Source organism: Macaca nemestrina, chromosome 5, assembly GCF_043159975.1.
Source record: "Macaca nemestrina isolate mMacNem1 chromosome 5, mMacNem.hap1, whole genome shotgun sequence".
Classification (NCBI taxonomy): Eukaryota; Metazoa; Chordata; class Mammalia; order Primates; family Cercopithecidae; genus Macaca; species Macaca nemestrina.
This window is the reverse complement of record NC_092129.1, coordinates 77,987,904-78,004,250: the sequence shown is the minus strand read 5'-3', so window position 1 is coordinate 78,004,250 and position 16,347 is coordinate 77,987,904. Positions and strand designations below refer to the sequence as shown.

General features: G+C 48.7%; 1 protein-coding gene across 5 annotated transcripts in view; it reads right to left on the bottom strand.

Moving 5' to 3' along the window:
- Positions 1-16,347, bottom strand: part of LOC105478748 (synaptotagmin like 3) — a 122,872-nt gene that overhangs the window by 54,284 nt on the left and 52,241 nt on the right. For 4 of the 5 annotated variants that reach the window (XM_011736366.2, XM_011736369.2, XM_071096654.1 and 1 more), the window contains 3 exons: positions 10,292-10,343; positions 9,166-9,235; positions 3,107-3,185 (listed from right to left, as the gene is read on the bottom strand). In XM_011736366.2, the coding sequence (XP_011734668.2) occupies positions 3,107-3,185; positions 9,166-9,235; positions 10,292-10,343 (201 nt within the window). The remainder of the gene's footprint in view (positions 1-3,106; positions 3,186-9,165; positions 9,236-10,291; positions 10,344-16,347) is intronic. The other variant, XM_024791905.2, reaches the window with a different exon arrangement.

Here is a 16,347-nt window from a genome sequence, read left to right as displayed (position 1 = left end):
GGGGCTCAAAAGCGACACGTGGTTAGAGGCTACTGCAATGGACAGCGTGGCTCTCGACCTCCCTGGCTGGCTTTGGATCCACTCCTTGGGATGTTATTGCATGAATCCTCTATCCTCTCGCTATGTATGGGTTCTCTCCCGCCTGCACTGCCCAGGAGTGAGTCCTGCAGTGACATTTTCCTCTAGAGAGGGAAATTCAACACACGCTCCCCAAAACTGCTGGGGTGTCCAGCTTCTCCACCAGGATGCCTCCTAGCCTCCCCTGATAGCAATGCCATCCCAAATCCTCAAGGTGACCATCGAGAAACACTGGGGTATCTTTCTAAGGCCAGCAGCTCCCAAGGTACTAGCACGCACCAGATCCTCAAAGTGGACAAAATAAAGGACACACTCAGATGGCCCATCCCAGTCTGGGCTGTGACGCTGTGAGGGGCTCTAATTTCTAACCCCTTAGGAGGAACTGGTCCCCCAGCAATCTCTTTGTGCCCACCCCAAAGCCTCGGCCTATATGGGCCATTTAAAGTTCACAGACAAGGGGAGAGGACGGGCCTTCTTGAGAAATTTGGGCCCTAAGAAATAGGTTTATGGGTCAGTATTATTAGGGGACAAAGGATAAGGAAGAGAAAGAAATGCAGATTGCTTCTGAGCAAGACCAGTTTTCTCATTTCCTCTTCCCCCTTCTAAGGGGGACGACAAAGCTGACATCTTCTAGAAATGTACTGATAATACACAGAGCTGCGGTCACTCATTTCCTCCCGCTGGTTTGACTTCGTTGGGCAGCTTCAGCAGCTAGAGGTTGTAATTCTGGGTCAGCTTTCAAAACCCCTCAGGGGCAAGGCCACCCTTCAGCACCCGCGCCAGTGCAGAGTCTGGGGCCCTCCACAGCCCCTCCCCGAGGACCTCAGGTGCCAATCTGACTTCCTCCCCTGAGAATGAGGCTTCCCTCTGCACCCACTTCTGTAGGGAAACAGGCAGCAAAAAGATAACAGGGGCACGAGAAGAAGAGCTCAAAATCCAAAGCAATAGGAGTCAGCGCCTACAGGACGGGAGAAGGGCGTGTGTGTGGTCACGTGTCCTGTTCCTGCAGAACCAGGGGAAGCACTTGGGAAAGGTCAGAGGCAAAGCACCACTCCCAGGAACCAGAAAGCTGGGGTTTTCTATCTCTGCCTCTGGGCAGGGGGTGGGGGTGGGGTGGGGGAGTGGGTGCTGGGGGGTGTGTGTGTGTGTGTGTGTGTGTGTGTGTGTGTGTGTATAGGTTATGTGGTTTAGTCAGCTTCCCACATCTGAGAAGGGATGCTTGCTGCTTTGCTCTTGTGAATTCCCCCACACCTCACCCAGGGACTAGCTCTAGTCGTCCAACTGGGTATTTCACTGGTTAGCCTCAAGTGTGTGAGCAGGTACACAGGCCAGGCTATGGGGTGGCCGTCTGACAGCTGTGAGCACATCCAATGCACCTGTGTGTAGGGCTGGGAGCGTCCAGAAGGCGCGTGTGTGCTGACGTGTGTCCCACCTCTCTGGATTTTGGTGGCTGAGGGATGACAGGGCTGGGGCTAACTCCAAGGCACTGATTCCACAGTGGCAGTGATGGGAGACAATTCACAGAAGCCACATAGATTTGGAGAAGGGCTGTTCATCTAGAAAGACATACAGGGAAGGGTGGACTAGCACCTACTGGGGTGTGGGTGGGAAAACAGCACCAACAAGAGAACAGGCAGCCAGGACAGCTGGAAAACAAATTCCAGGCCAAGGAGCACAGAGCGGGGGTACTGTCAGCGAGCCCCGCAGGGTGGGAGCAGTGATTTTTAAGCCACCAAGTGCTCTTAGCAAATAGGCTCATGAAATTCAGCTGCTTCCTCCCTCTGAACAAGGAAGGAACAGACCATTGCATGAGACAGTCACTGTTTCTGTTCATCTGAAGAGCAGTGCTCTGACGTCCATTGTCATCGTGTGACAGCTGAGACAGGGCTCATGAGGAATATGGACAACTAATTAAAGTCATATAAAGAGACTGTCTCAGAGCCAAGTGCAGCACTGAGACCATCTGCACGCAACTGCAGAAAAGGGGATGATGAAGAGAAGCCGAGCAGAAATACAGTGAAAAAGAAATCCATGCCTAAGGACACTTGAGCCCACTAAGGACATTTTCTAAACACCTGACCAGCCCTGGGCATCTTAGGAGGCATGAAAAGGAGTCTGTCCTCTGGGGCTTGCATTTTAAGATAAATAGAGAAAAAAGTATCTGAACAGAGAGAACACTGAAAGACACAATATTCCAAATGGAAGTGGTTCCGGGTTACGTGCACCGGAAAATCACAGGATTACTGCTAACCGAAGAAAATACATTTACCAAGGAGAAAAGGAGAAAGGTGAAGTAATTCCATGCAGATGATAGATATTGGGCTCCACCGGCCTGAAAGGTTCTGGTTTTAGATTCCCTGAAATTACATCTTTCTTTTCTTCTCTTTTTTTTTTTTTTTTTGTTTTTTGTTTTTTGAGATGGAGTCTTGCTCTGCTGCTAAGGCTGTAGTCCAGTGGTGCGATCTCGGCTCAATGCAACCTCCGCCTCCTGGGTTCAAGTGATTCTCCTGCCTCAGCTTCCCCAGTAGCTGGGATTACAAGCACCCACCACCACGCCCAGCTAATTTTTGTATTTTTAGTGGAGACGGGGTTTCACCATGTTGGCCAGACTGGTCTCGAACTCCTGAATTCAAGTGATCCACCCACCTTGGCCTCCCAAAGTGCTGGGATGACAGGTGTGAGCCACCAGGTCCAGCCCTGAAATTGTCTCTTTACGTTTTCTCTGTTGGTCCTCAGGGAAGTCTAAACTCCTTTGCCCATGACGCTGAGCTAGGCAGGTTTTGGCAGGAGTAGGGGAAACTGAGCCAGCCTTGTAGACTGAAATGGCATTTCCTTCCCACAAGGAACCATAGGCCTGCTCTGTTGGGAAAGAGGTGAAGGGTCAGGTGCTGTGGCTTTCCCCGGGGTCCAGACACAAAGTGAGTGGCCTGAGGGACAGTGCCAACTGAGATCACCGGCCAGGCCCTAGCCAGTGGGCTCGGCTGGTCTGGAGGGTGGTGGGAAAACACATCACGAAGCATGCACTTACTTTTCACGTGGGTAGCAAGAGACAGAAACAAATTTTCCACGGACTTATTAAATCCTCTACACTGACCAAGTTCCTGTAACTAAAACAGAGACAGAAGGAGAGAATGAGAATTATGCTTGATGACTTGTGTTTGCCTCAGCAGCGTCCAGGCTGCCAACCCCAAAACACTGGCATGTGGGTGTGTGGGCATGAGTGTGGGTGTGGTGCTGGGGGTGCAGGTGGGCGTGGCTGTATGCATGCAGGCCTGGAGGTGGACAGCAGTCTTCCGGAGGGGTAGGCATCCTCTTTATTCAGTGTCTCGCCCTGCTTTTGATATTCACATTGAAGGAGCATTATCAGTGGGTTGTTGACAAGATGACAAGTACCCCTGGGAAATGATGACTGGCATTTCACTGGCTCAAAGACTGTACTCAAGTAAATTACTGCTTGTTTAACCTCTTTTCTCCTATGGCTCCACCCCAACTCCATGCAGAGTGGGATGTCAACAGTGGCAGAATGCGGGTGGCACAGAGGATAAGGATGGTAAAAGCCACAAGGTGACCAGCTGAGAGCTGAGGGGCTCCACTTCCCAAAGCAGAAGAGAAGGAAAAAAAAGATAAAACAACAGAAAGGAGTTCACTTCCTTCTCCAAGTCTCATTCATTCATCCATCCATCCACCCATGTAGCCACCAAACCTTCATCCATCCTACCATCCATCCAATCGTCAATCAGTCCGATAAATACATCTTGAGCATGTAGGTACTGAAACAACTCTGGAGAATTTGAAATTTCAAGGAGAAAGGAGAGCAGGATTTTGAAGGTCACCCCAGAGTCTCAGTTTGAAATTGAAAAAGAAGGCTGGGCACGGTGGCTCAAGCCTGTAATCCCAGCACTTTGGGAGGCCGAGACGGGCGGATCACGAGGTCAGGAGATCAAGACCATCCTGGCTAACACGGTGAAACCCTGTCTCTACTAAAAAATACAAAAAACTAGCTGGGCGAGGTGGCGGGCGCCTGTAGTCCCAGCTACTCGGGAGGCTGAGGCAGGAGAATGGCGTGAACCCGGGAGGCGGAGCTTGCAGTGAGCTGAGATCCGGCCACTGCACTCCAGCCTGGTCGACAGAGCGAGACTCTGTCTCAAAAAAAAAAAAAAAAAAAGAAATTGAAAAAGAACGTATGTGATTCTTCTCTCTTATCAGCATTATATATTTTTGGGTTTGGATCATAACCTCAAAGACAGTCTCAAATGCCATAATCCCAAATGTTGAAAGATCAAAATCTCTAAAGTCGAAATCCCTAAAGATTAAAATCCCTAAAGTCTACATCCCCAACATCTAAAATCCCCAAAAATCACAATTACGGGATAGTTGCATCATGTTAGGGGACCTATTACCTTGTTACTGCCTGTATTAAATTAAGTATGACTTAAGGAGAGCCTATGGGTACCAGGTTGACAAGGGGTGGACTTAATTAATTAATGACACCTTAATTATAGATATCTACTTGACTTGATTCAGGAATACCTAGAAGCCTGGTAAGGCATTATTCTGGGTGTGTCTGTGAGGGTGTTTCCAGAGGAGATCAGTGTGAGTCTCAGTGGATTAGGTTAGAAAGATCTGCCCTCAATACTGGCATGTACCATCACTCAACCAGGGGCCTAAGGAGAACAAACACAGCAAGGGAATTAGTCTCTGAGAGCTGGAACAGACTTTTCTTCTGCTGCCTTGGACATCAGAACTCCAGGCTGATTGGCCACTGGACTCCGGGACTTAGACCAGATGCTCCCTGGGTCCTGTGGCTTTCAGCTTTGAACTGAGAGTTACACTGTCAGAGCTGTGTGAACCAGGGCAACTCCATCTTGAATAGGCGCTGGGTAAAATGAGGCTGAGACCTACTGGGCTGCATTCCCAGATGGTGAAGGCATTCTAAGTCACAGGATGAGATAGGAGGTCAGCACAAGATACAGGCCATAAAGACCTTGCTGATAAGACAGGTTGCAGTAAAGAAGACAGCTAAAATCCACCAAAACCAAGATGGCGACAAGAGTGACCTCTGGTCGTCCTCGCTGCTACATTCCCGCCAGTGCCATGACAGTTTACAAACACCACGGTAACATCAGGAAGTTACCCTACACAGTCTAAAAAAGGGGAGGCATGGATAATCCACTCCTTGTTGAGCAAGTCATTGAGAAATAACCATAAAAATGGGCAACCAGCAGCCCTCAGGGCTGTTCTGTCTATGGAGTAGCCATTCTTTATTCCTTTACTTTCCTAATAAACTTGCTTTCACTTTACTCTATGGACTCGCCCTGAATTCTTTCTTCCTCGAGATCCAAGAACCATCTCTTGGGGTCTGTTTCCTGTAACACCACCATCAGCTTTCCTGATGCTGACCCCTTGGGACTTGGACTGACTCACGCTACTGGTATCCCAAGGTCTCCAGTCTGCAGATGGCCTGCGGAGACACTTCTCAGCTGCCACGATCACGTGAGCCAATTCCCCTAGTAAGACCCTTCTCATATATCTATATACGTATCCGATTGGCTGTGTCTACCTGGAGAACCCTAATACAGATTTGGTATTGAGGAAGTCAACTATCATTCCTTCTTATTGTATTCCTTACAGCACAACAGAAGAGATCTGTGAAATGGTTCCTTCACCAAAAAGCCTGTGATATGAGTATAAGGTTATTTGATAATGAATGGTAAAAGTTTAAAAACTAATTAGTATTGGTGCTGCAAAGGCAGGAAATGGCTTAATTACCATGATTGAGCAAGAACCAGCCTTTCAAATGGACAGCATGTGCTTACAAAATGCGTAGACCTGGCCAGGTGCAGTGGCTCACACCTGTAACCCCAGCACTTTGGGAGGTAGGCGGATCACGAGGTCAGGAGGTCAAGAGCAGCCTGGCCAATAGTGAAACCCCATCTCTACTAAAGAGATAAAACAAATTAGCTGGGCATGGTGGTGCATGCCTGTAATCCCAGCTACTCAGGAGGTTGAGGCAGGAGAATTGCTTGAACCCAGGAGGTAGGGGTTGTGATGAGCCAAGATCACACCATTGCACTCCAGCCTGGGCAACAAGAGTGAAACTCCGTCTCAAAAAAAAAAAAAAATGCTTAGACCACAACCACTCTCTCAATACAAGTGCAGCGAGTGTTTCACAGATCTTAGAAGTAAAAACACAAGCAAAAAACTACAAGAAATCTCCCCTGCCAAATTATTTACTTTAGCTGTGTATGAGCGCTGCCCCTTCACACACAGCAGTTTGCTATGCTATGTAGTTCATCATTTCCCATGCTGGAGGTAAAAATTGCAGAGACTTTTAGAGAGTTTTAATTTCTGTTATGTACTTTTTTTTTTAAATTGACTCCATGCTTCGAAGTACGTCATCACACCATGACTTTGAGCTGTACATAAAAATGTTGATATTTCCTAAGTGAAGAGATCTCCTTTTTGTACATTTGTATTTGCAAAAGATAAAATTTCTTGAGATCTCAGTTGCTTGGGTGACTGCATATGCAATGGTGACCCATGGCGGTTTTTGATCCATCTCATCAAATGACTGTTTGAAAAATACTGTTGTTCATGACAATATTTCAGTTACAAAGCTGGATGCACACAACACCGGCCACAGTAATATGCATTTCTACACTTCTCTGATGTATTTCTTTATGAATATAGTTCAGCTGTTCATAATTGTTATACCCATGTGACTGTCATTAGTATATCTGAGTGTTTATGCTTGTAAAAATATGCATGCTGTTTTTGCCCTATGTATTGTGTAAAGTGGCCAATGAAGTGTTCTGTCATGGTTTTTGTTTTTAGTTTGTTTGTTTAGAGACAGTCTTGCTGTGTTGCCCAGGCTGGAATGCAGTGGCGCAATGCAGCCTTGGCCTCCTGGGCTCAAGGGATCCTCCTCCTTCAGCCTCCTTGAGTAGCTGAGCCTACAGGCATGTGCTACCACACCCAGCTAGTTTTTAAATTTTTTGTAGAGATGGGGTCTTGCTATGTTGCCCAGGCTGTTGCTATGTTTTTATATGTTTCTCAAATCCCCTTCAAATTTTTTTTTTTTTTTAGACAGAGTCTCGCTCTGTCACCCAGGCTGGAGTGCAGTGGCATGATCTTGGCTCACTGCAAACTCTGCCTCCCAGGTTCACGCCATTCTCCTGCCTCAGCCTCCCGAGTAGCTGGGACTACAGGTGCCTGCCACTAGGCCCGGCTATGTTTTATATTTTTAGTAGAGACGGGGTTTCACCTTATTAGCCAGGGTAGTCTTGGATCTCCTGACCTCGTGATCCACCCGCCTCGGCCTCCCAAAGTGCTGGGACTATAAGCGTGAGCCACCGCGCCCGGCCCCCCTTTAAAAATTTTAAATACATTTCTTCATAATAATTTTTAGATTTTCTAGAATTATATTTTTGGGATTTTGATCTTTCAGGATTCCAGCATTCAGGATGATGACACCCGAAACTATGCCTTCTGGGATTATGATCAGCTCCTATATTCTCCCATATATACCTGCTGCCTTTAATTTATAGAATAATGAAGATAACCAAGACAATATATTTCCATGGCACTTTACAGTTTTCCAAGTACCAACACAGACATTATTTTGTTAATTTCTCACAACAGCCATGGGAGGCAAGCCAGACAAATACAGACGCTCCCTGACTTACGATGGTTTGACTTACAATTTTCTGAGTTGATGATGGTGTGAAAGTAATATATATTCAGTGGAAACCGTAATTTGCATTTTGATCTTTTCTATTTTGTATTATTAGTAACATTTTTATTATTATAAAATAGGTTTTGCATTAAATGATTCTGTCCAGGCCGGGCGCGGTGGCTCAAGCCTGTAATCCCAGCACTTTGGGAGGCCGAGACGGGTGGATCACAAGGTCAGGAGATCGAGACCATCCTGGCTAACACGGTGAAACCCCGTCTCTACTAAAAACACAAAAAATTAGCCGGGCGAGGTGGCGGCGCCTGTGGTCCCAGCTACTCGGGAGGCTGAGGCAGGAGAATGGCGTGAACCCGGGAGGCGGAGCTTGCAGTGAGCTGAGATCTGGCCACTGCACTCCAGCCTGGGCGACAGAGCGAGACTCCGTCTCAAAAAAAAAAAAAAAAAAAAAAAAAAAATGATTCTGTCCAACTGTAGGCTAACGCAAGCCTTCAGAGCACATTTAAGCAGGCTATGCTATGCTATGATGTTTGGTAGGTTAGGTGTGTATTAAACACAATTTTTTTTTGTGAGATGGAGTCTTGCTCTGTTGCCCAGGCTGGAGGGCAGTGGGACTTGGCTCACTGCAACCTCCACTTCTGAGGCTCAAGCAATTCTCTTGCCTCAGCCTCCAGAGTAGCTGGGACTACAGGTACCTGCCACCATGCCCAGCTACTTTTTGTATTTGTAGTAGAGACAGGGTTTCACCATGTTGGCCAGGCTGGTCTCGAATTCCTAGCCTCAAGTGACCCACCAAAGTGCTGGTGTGAGCCACCGTGCCTAGCTAAATATATTTTTGACTTACAATATTTTCAATTTACTATGGGTGTACTGGGACATAACCCCATCGTGAGTCAGGCAGCACCTGTAAAATTATTTCCACCTCTCAGGTGGGAAACCCAGGTAACTGCCCCAAGATGGCACAGCTAATTTCTTTGGACAGAAATGGTGCTGGTCCACTGTACATTAGAGCCTGCACACACTCAAAAGAGACACTCCCACTCACACACCTGTAACCAATCTTATTTCCCCTGAGACCCCAGAGACTCTACACACACGCCCAGCACAGAGCAGAGTTGGGGAAGAGGGCCGATGCCATGCCAAGAGTAAAGAGACCTCGGGTGCAGGCAGAAGGGGTCGCTGATGACACAGAGGGTCCCACGACCAGAAGGAGGAGAGAAGCTCTGTCCAGCCTTGAGGGCCCTCACTCCCCACCCCGTTTTGTGACCCGCTCCAGGCACAGTCAAATCCCTTAGCTGGGAGGTTCTGTGCCCAGCCTCAGCCTCCAAAGCTCCCCTGCTTCCTCTCCTTCTATCCCCTACCCCCTACTAGAGAAGTGCCCAGAATGGATACATTACCCTGCCAGGACTGTGGCTGCACTGGCTCTCACTGACAGGAGGTGGAGTGGGAGGAACCACAGAAATTTTGCTGTCAAGGAAAACACAGGAATAAGAAATGGGTTGTGAACTATGCAAGTCATTAGTTTTACGAATACACAAAATGCGCCATTATTCTATAATTCTAGTTCTCCGCCTTTTTTTTTTTTTTTTTAATAACTGCCTCACTTTTTGGAAGAATAGCCAGCAGCCCTGCTTGGACCTGCTGCTCTTTGAAGGGCATGATTTCCTGGTATCTATATGAGGGTGATGCTGCCTAAAATCTGGGTACTCCGTTCTGCTCAGTCACGTGTCCTGAAACGGCCTGGGTGCTCCGGCCTGGACCCGCCACCTGGCTGCGGGGAAACCCCTGGCTCCCATCGGCGCTCCCATGTACTCTGAGCACAAACCACACCAGCAGAAGCGCCAAAAATGTTGCAGATGTGAGAATCAACCACAAAGCAAACTGGAAGCTTGTGCTAAAAGAAATGGGAAAGAATACGGGAGGAAAAAAAAGAAAAAGTCTTGATACTGGAAAATTTCATCATGGACCCAACAAAATAGCAGCTGGTGGGCAGCTTTCAGAAATAAATTAATAAATTGAGTGTAATCAGGTGTGTGAATTAGGGCCGGCTTCGTGACTGCTCAGTTTTTAGAATTTCATGCAAAGAAGTTCACATCTCTCAGGCCATTATTCAAGTCTATCAATGTTTATTCCACCAATATCTCTTAACGTGCCAGGCACTGCGTAAGGTGTTAGAGATAGGCATAATTAATCAAAGCAAATGCTTGCCTTAGAATTTCACTTAATGTGCAATTAAACATAATATTTAGTTTCCTTATGACATTTCAGGAGAATTTAAGAAGTAGAGCTGAATATTTAGTGAGAAAATACTATGCTAGCTAGAAGGTTTCTCATGAGAATCTGGAAACATCTCTGCTTTAATCTTTTTCAGGAACTTTATCTTTAAAAGAAAGAAAGAAAAAAAAAGAGTTACATTCCAAAGCAGTGACATGTGAAAGTCAAGAGACCTATAAGTTCTTGCAGAGTGTCCTCTGCGCTCCTGCCCGGGAGGGCCTGGGACGGTCTGTCCTTTGTAACACTCACCTCAGCTTCTGATAAGATTGCAAGAGCTGCCCTCCAACTGTCTCATGTTTGCCTGCAAGAGATATCCATAGAGGGCGTTTATTAAGAATAGCACTTAGCTGATGTAAATACAGGAAATAATAGATTACAATTATTTTCTCCAGTATCATTTCTAGTGATTAAAAAGTAAGAGATCATTTGGAGATGGTAGAAATGTTCCAGAATTAGAGTGTGGAGATGGTTGTAAAACTTTGTAAATTTACTCAAAATTATTGCACTGTATGCTGAAAAGATACATTTTATGTTACGGAAATTAAACTCCCCTAAAGCTGTCATTTAAACACACACACACATTATGAAACCATAATTGTTGGGAATGACTACTTTTATTAAAAGTTGATATTGGATTAGATTTTCTAAATCTTCCATTCATCCTTTGGAAACATTTCATAATGGAATGAATCGATTCCCCTAAACTTGCCTTGTGATGAAGATTAAATTAATCTTTTAAAAACTGTAATCTACTTATTTCTAGTTATAGAGGCTAATAATTTCCTAAATAAGACTGCGTCTGATATAGTACTCTTTTTGTTTCAAGAAAAGAGGGGTTTTTATGATGTGTTAAGAGCCCAGAAATAAAACTCAGCATGTTCCCAGTTCTGTGAACACAGTGTTTCCCAGCCAAATGCATAGGAAGAGGTCAGTCCTTCCCCAGGAGGGGGCTGGGAAGCAGCATTCTCCTGCTAAGGGAGGTTCCCAGAGGGCTCCACTCTGCCCAACACACAGACCAGAACACCAGGCCTGCCAGCCTGGGAGGCAGTCCAGCTCCTCTGCCGTGTGCTTGGGGGATTTTAGCCATTCCAAAAAACCATTTACATACAGAAGCATCACTTCCATAAGACGCACTGAAGGACACAGACAGTGAGAAAATCAGATGGGCTGGCCGTTGGGAGGGCCAATAGCATCTGATGTTAAGCTCTCAACACCAAGCCCCAAGCCTCAAAGGAAGAAGGCAGCCCCGAGGTCGGGGTCCTTAGCCAGGCTGGCCACAGGGAGTGCAGGAGCGTTTGAAATCATGGCTACAGTTCCGAGGCCACCTTCCTGTGTGCATTTTCTGGGGTTCATCGGGGGGACATTTGGCTTTCACCGGATTCTATCAGGCACCTGTGACCCTTCCCCTCCCCATTAAGAAATACTTCAGACACAACGAAAAGGTACAACACAGCCTTGCCTGAAGCCCGAGCACTCAACTAGTAGGACCAGCTGGTCATGGACGAAAGCTGGCACCTGCAGGATCACCCTTAGAGAAAACATCCAGGTCCAAGCAAAAAAAGAGACACCGTGACTGCAGTGTGCTGGCAATGGAAGCAAGAAGAAAAACAGCCACACTGCTCATCCTGCCCATCCTGCGACAAGCACAGACCTGGGACAACCAGCGCAGAGCAGTCTGTGGGCCGCGATCTACCACAGGGCGCTCCTGTCTCTGGGTCCCCCTCCCCATGTGGCCTTACCACTATCACCCTGTCCCCGGGTCCCCCATGCCCTACGTGACCTTATAGCCCTCATCTGTCACCCTGTCCCCAGGCTCCCCCACTCTACCTGACCTTACAGCCCTGTCACCCTGCTGCGAGTCCCTCTGCTCTACGTGACCTTCCAGACTTCACCTGTCACCCTGCCCCCAGGCGCCCCCCCTGCCCCCCCCCATGTGATCTTACAGCCCTCACTGTTACACTGCCCCGAGTTCCTCCGGTCCTACGTGGCCTTACAGCCCTCGCTGTCACACTGCCCCGGGTCCCTCCTGCCCTATGTTGCCTTTCAGCCCTGTCACTCTGTCCCTGGTTGTAGCAACAGCATCCTGAGGCACAGTCACCAAAAAGCCACATCCCTCTTCAAGAATCCGAGGCTATCAAGTTACCGCCTGGAGCCCTTCAGTGACTCCCTATGGCGCGGCCTGAAGTCCAGGCCCAAGTGGCCTTCGGGGTGCCCCACCCTGTGGGGTCACTCTCCCCCCGCCTGCCTGCAGGTCTTGCCCTTTCACTCCAGCAAACAAATTGTCCCTTATTGCCCTGCCTACCCGGATGAGGCCGGCCCTGCCTGCACGATTACTGTCACCCCCACCCCGTCTCCTCCTGCTATCCCCCGTGGGCAGTTCTACCCCAGGTCCACATCTCAGACCCCAGCTAGGAAACCTCCGCTTCAGCCCGGGACGCAAATCCCCCGCGTTCCCGCTGCGGCTCCTGCGCAGCCCGGGCGTGTGCGTGGCTCTCTGCTGCCCCCTGCTGGCTGTAGCGACGCGGGGCACAGGCGGGGCCTGGGTCAAGGCTGGAGAGGGAACATCGCGCTCTGCTGGCCCCGGGGAGGGGCCCGTCACGGCGGCTCAATTCGGCCCTGTGACAGCAGCCACAGACAGTAATAAAGGGCAGGCGTGCCCGTTCCCACGAAACTTCATGGGCACTGAAATTTGAATGTGTCACAAAGATTATTCTTTTGATTTTTTTTCTTTTAACCACTTAAAAATGTAAAACTCGGTCAGGTGTGGTGGCTCACATCTGTAATCCCAGCACTTTGGGAGGCTGAGGCAGGCGGATCACTTGAGGCCAGGAGTTCGAGACCAGCCTGGCCAACATGGTAAAACCTCGTCTCTACTAAAAATACAAAAATTAGCCTAGTCGGGCGTGGGGGCACACGCTTGTAATTGCAGCTACTCGGGAGGCTGAAATGGGAGGATCGCTTGAACTCAAGAGGCAGAGATTGCAGTGAGCCAAGATTACACCATTGCACTCCAGCCTGAGAGACAGAACAAGACTCCATCTCAAAATAATAATAATAATAATAATAATAGTAGTAGTGATGTAAAACCCACTCTTAGCTCACAGGACATATGAAAGCATGCAGGGGGACCCGCAGGTGCCAGTCTGCCCCCTGCCCTCACTGCCCCAGTTGTGGGCTGTGGCTCTTGGCAGGGCAGGGGTTGCTAGAGACACAGAGCCCCAGGCCGGCTCCAACCTGCAGAGCGCCAAGACCCCGGCAGATGTGAGTACTCAAGGAAGTTGGCACAGCATTGCCCCATGTGGCTTTTACCAGCCCACTGTTGACTGTCATTTCACTTCTTCTCTTTGATTCCTCAGTTGTTTCTTCCTAGAAGCCTCCTTAAAGGGCCCTGAATTTTGACTTCTTGTTAACATGTCAACATTTGCGCAAGGAGCTGTGAGATACTCACAGACAGACATCCCTTGAGAGGCAGGTTTTTTGGATCAAGGGCCCCCACCACCCTGCCCGGTATGGCTGATGAGTGACTTTAGCAAGGATACCCGTCTTTGCCAGGGACAGGAACAGCTGTGGGCCAGGGCCCAGGTCTGAGGCTGCCAGGGCTTGTCTCAGGCACACGGCTGGTTGGCAGCCGCATCTGCCAGGCACGGCACAGAGCATTTTGCACACATTTGCTGCTCAGGCAGTTGCCAGGTGTCATCCCAATTTTTTTTTTTTTTTTTTTTTGAGACAGAGTCTTGCTCTGTCACCCAGGCTGGAGTGCAGTGGCACAATATCAGCTCACTGCAACCTCCGCCTCCTGGGTTCAAGTGAGTCTCTTGCCTCAGCCTCCCAAGTAGCTGGGATTACAGGCACGTGCCACCACGCCTGGCTAATTTTTTGTATTTTTAGTAGAGACAGGGTTTCACCGTGTTAGCCAGGATGGTCTCGATCTCCTGACCTCGTGATCTGCCTGCCTCGGCCTCCCAAGGTGCTGGGATTACAAGCGCAAGCTACCGTGCCCAGCCCCCAATTTTATAAATGAAAAGCAAGGCCCAAGGATATGGTGTCATGGGTCCAAAGTCACAACGTCTACAAGTGACAAAGCTGGATTTTGTACCATAACTTGCCTAAAAAGCCTGCAGAAAGTCAGAAAGGGTACAAACATAACTTAGGGTGGGGAGGGGGTGGGGACAAGATCAAAACAGGGAGAGCCGAGGGCTGTACAGACACGGGGTCACTGCCCTGCTTCTGTCTGAACATTTTCCTGATACAAAGCCAGGGGGAAAACAGCCACATGGAAACCAACAACCACGTCCCAGAAAGCTCAGTAACTTTTTTTTTTTTTCCGTCTCTTGTTTTTGAGACAGGGTTTTACTCTGTCACTCATGCTGGAGTGCAGTGCTGTGATCAGAGCTCACTGTAGCCTCTCACTCCAGGGCTCAAGCGATCCTCCCACCTCAGCCTCCTCCAGGAGGCAGAAGGGACTACTCAAGGCCAGGAGTTTGAGACCAGCCTGGGTCCCTCAGTGAGACTATGTCCTACAAATTTGTTTTATTTTGTTTTGTTTTGTGTGTTTTTGAGACACAGTTTCACTCTTTTTGCCCAGGCTGGAGTACAATAGCGCGATCTCGGTTCACTGCAACCTCTGCCTCCTGGGTTCAAGCAATTCTCCTGCCTCAGCCTCCCAAGTAGCTGGGATTACAGGCGTGAGTTACCACGCCTGGCTAATTTCTTTTCTACGAAAAAATTTTCAAATGAGCTGGGCATGGTGGCATGTGCCTGTAGCGATCCTCCCATCCAGCTACTCAGGAGGCTGAGGTGGGAGGATCGCTTAAGCCCAGGAGTGAGAGGCTACAGTGAGCTCTGATCGCAGCACTGCACTCCAGCCTGAGCGACAGAGTAAAACCCTGTCTCAAAAACAAGAGAGGAAGGGGGAATCCAGACACACAGGTAGACGTGCACAGAGGGGAGACAATGTGGTAACAGCCCCGTGACCATGGGGGCAGAGACTGGGGGAATTGCTGAGACCCACTAGAAGCAGGAAGATGGAGGCAGCGTTCCCCTCAGCACCAGCAGAGGAAGCATGGCCCCACTGACACCTCAATTTCTGCTTCCCAGCCCCCAGAACTGGGAGAAGACACATTTCTGTTGTTGGAAGATCCCCAGGTTGTGGCACTCTGTTACTGCAGGCCCAGGAGGCAAATCCAGAGGCTGCGGGTGCTTGACTGACTACCTGCCTCTCCGGTGTCCCTTTCTGCCACCCCCCTCCCATTCACTCAGCCCCAGTCAAGCAGAGCCTCCCAGCTGCCTGTGCCCCCTCCAGGCCTTGTGCCTCTCCCCACATCTCCTCTCCACTAGAGAGCCCTTCATTTACACCCCAGCTCACACTCCTCCATGACCCTCTCCCCACGGCTCCTCCCTCCTAGACAGCCCTTCATCTACACTGTCTACATTCTCATGCCTATAATCCCAGCACTTTGGGAGGCTGAGGCAGGCAGATCATGAGGTTAGGAGATCGAGACCATCCTGGCTAACATGGTGAAACCCTGTCTCTACTAAAAGTACAAAAAATTAGCCAGGTGTGGTGGCGGGTGCCTGTAGTCCCAGCTACTCGGGAGGCTGAGGCAGGAGAATGGCATGAACCCAGGAGGCGGAGGGTGCAGTGAGCTGAGATCGCCCTACTGCACTGCAGCCTGGGCGACAGAGCAAAACTCCGTCTCGAAATAAATACATACATACATATATATATACTCATACATACAACATCAGTAGCAACCAACACTATTTTAACAATAGCAGGAAGCATTACTTCATTTGAGCTGTACAACCAAATGTATATTAACACAAGGTCATTGGTTTTGCACAACTTAGCTTACATGTAATTTCATTAATTCATTCACATTAAGTGCAATACACACAGGTACTGTGACAGAGATAAGAATAAGTGAAGCTGGGTGTGGTGGTTCATACCTGTAATCCCAGCACTCTGGGAGGCTGAGGTGGGAGGATTGCTTGAGCCCAGGAGTTCAAGACCAGCCTAGGTAACATAGCAAGATCCCATCTCTACAAAATAAATAAATTTTTTTTTTAACACTCCCTAAGTGCTGGGGTTACAACAAAATATTTATTTTTGAGACAGAGTTTTGCTCTTGCCGCCCAGGCTGGAGTGCAATGGCGTGACCTCAGCTCACCACAACCTCTGCCTCCCGGGTTCAAGCAATTCTCCTGCCTCAGCCTCCCGAGTAGCTGGGATTACAGGCATGCACCACCACGCTTGGCTAATTTTGTATATCTCAGTAGAGAAGGGGTTTCTCCACGTTTGTCAG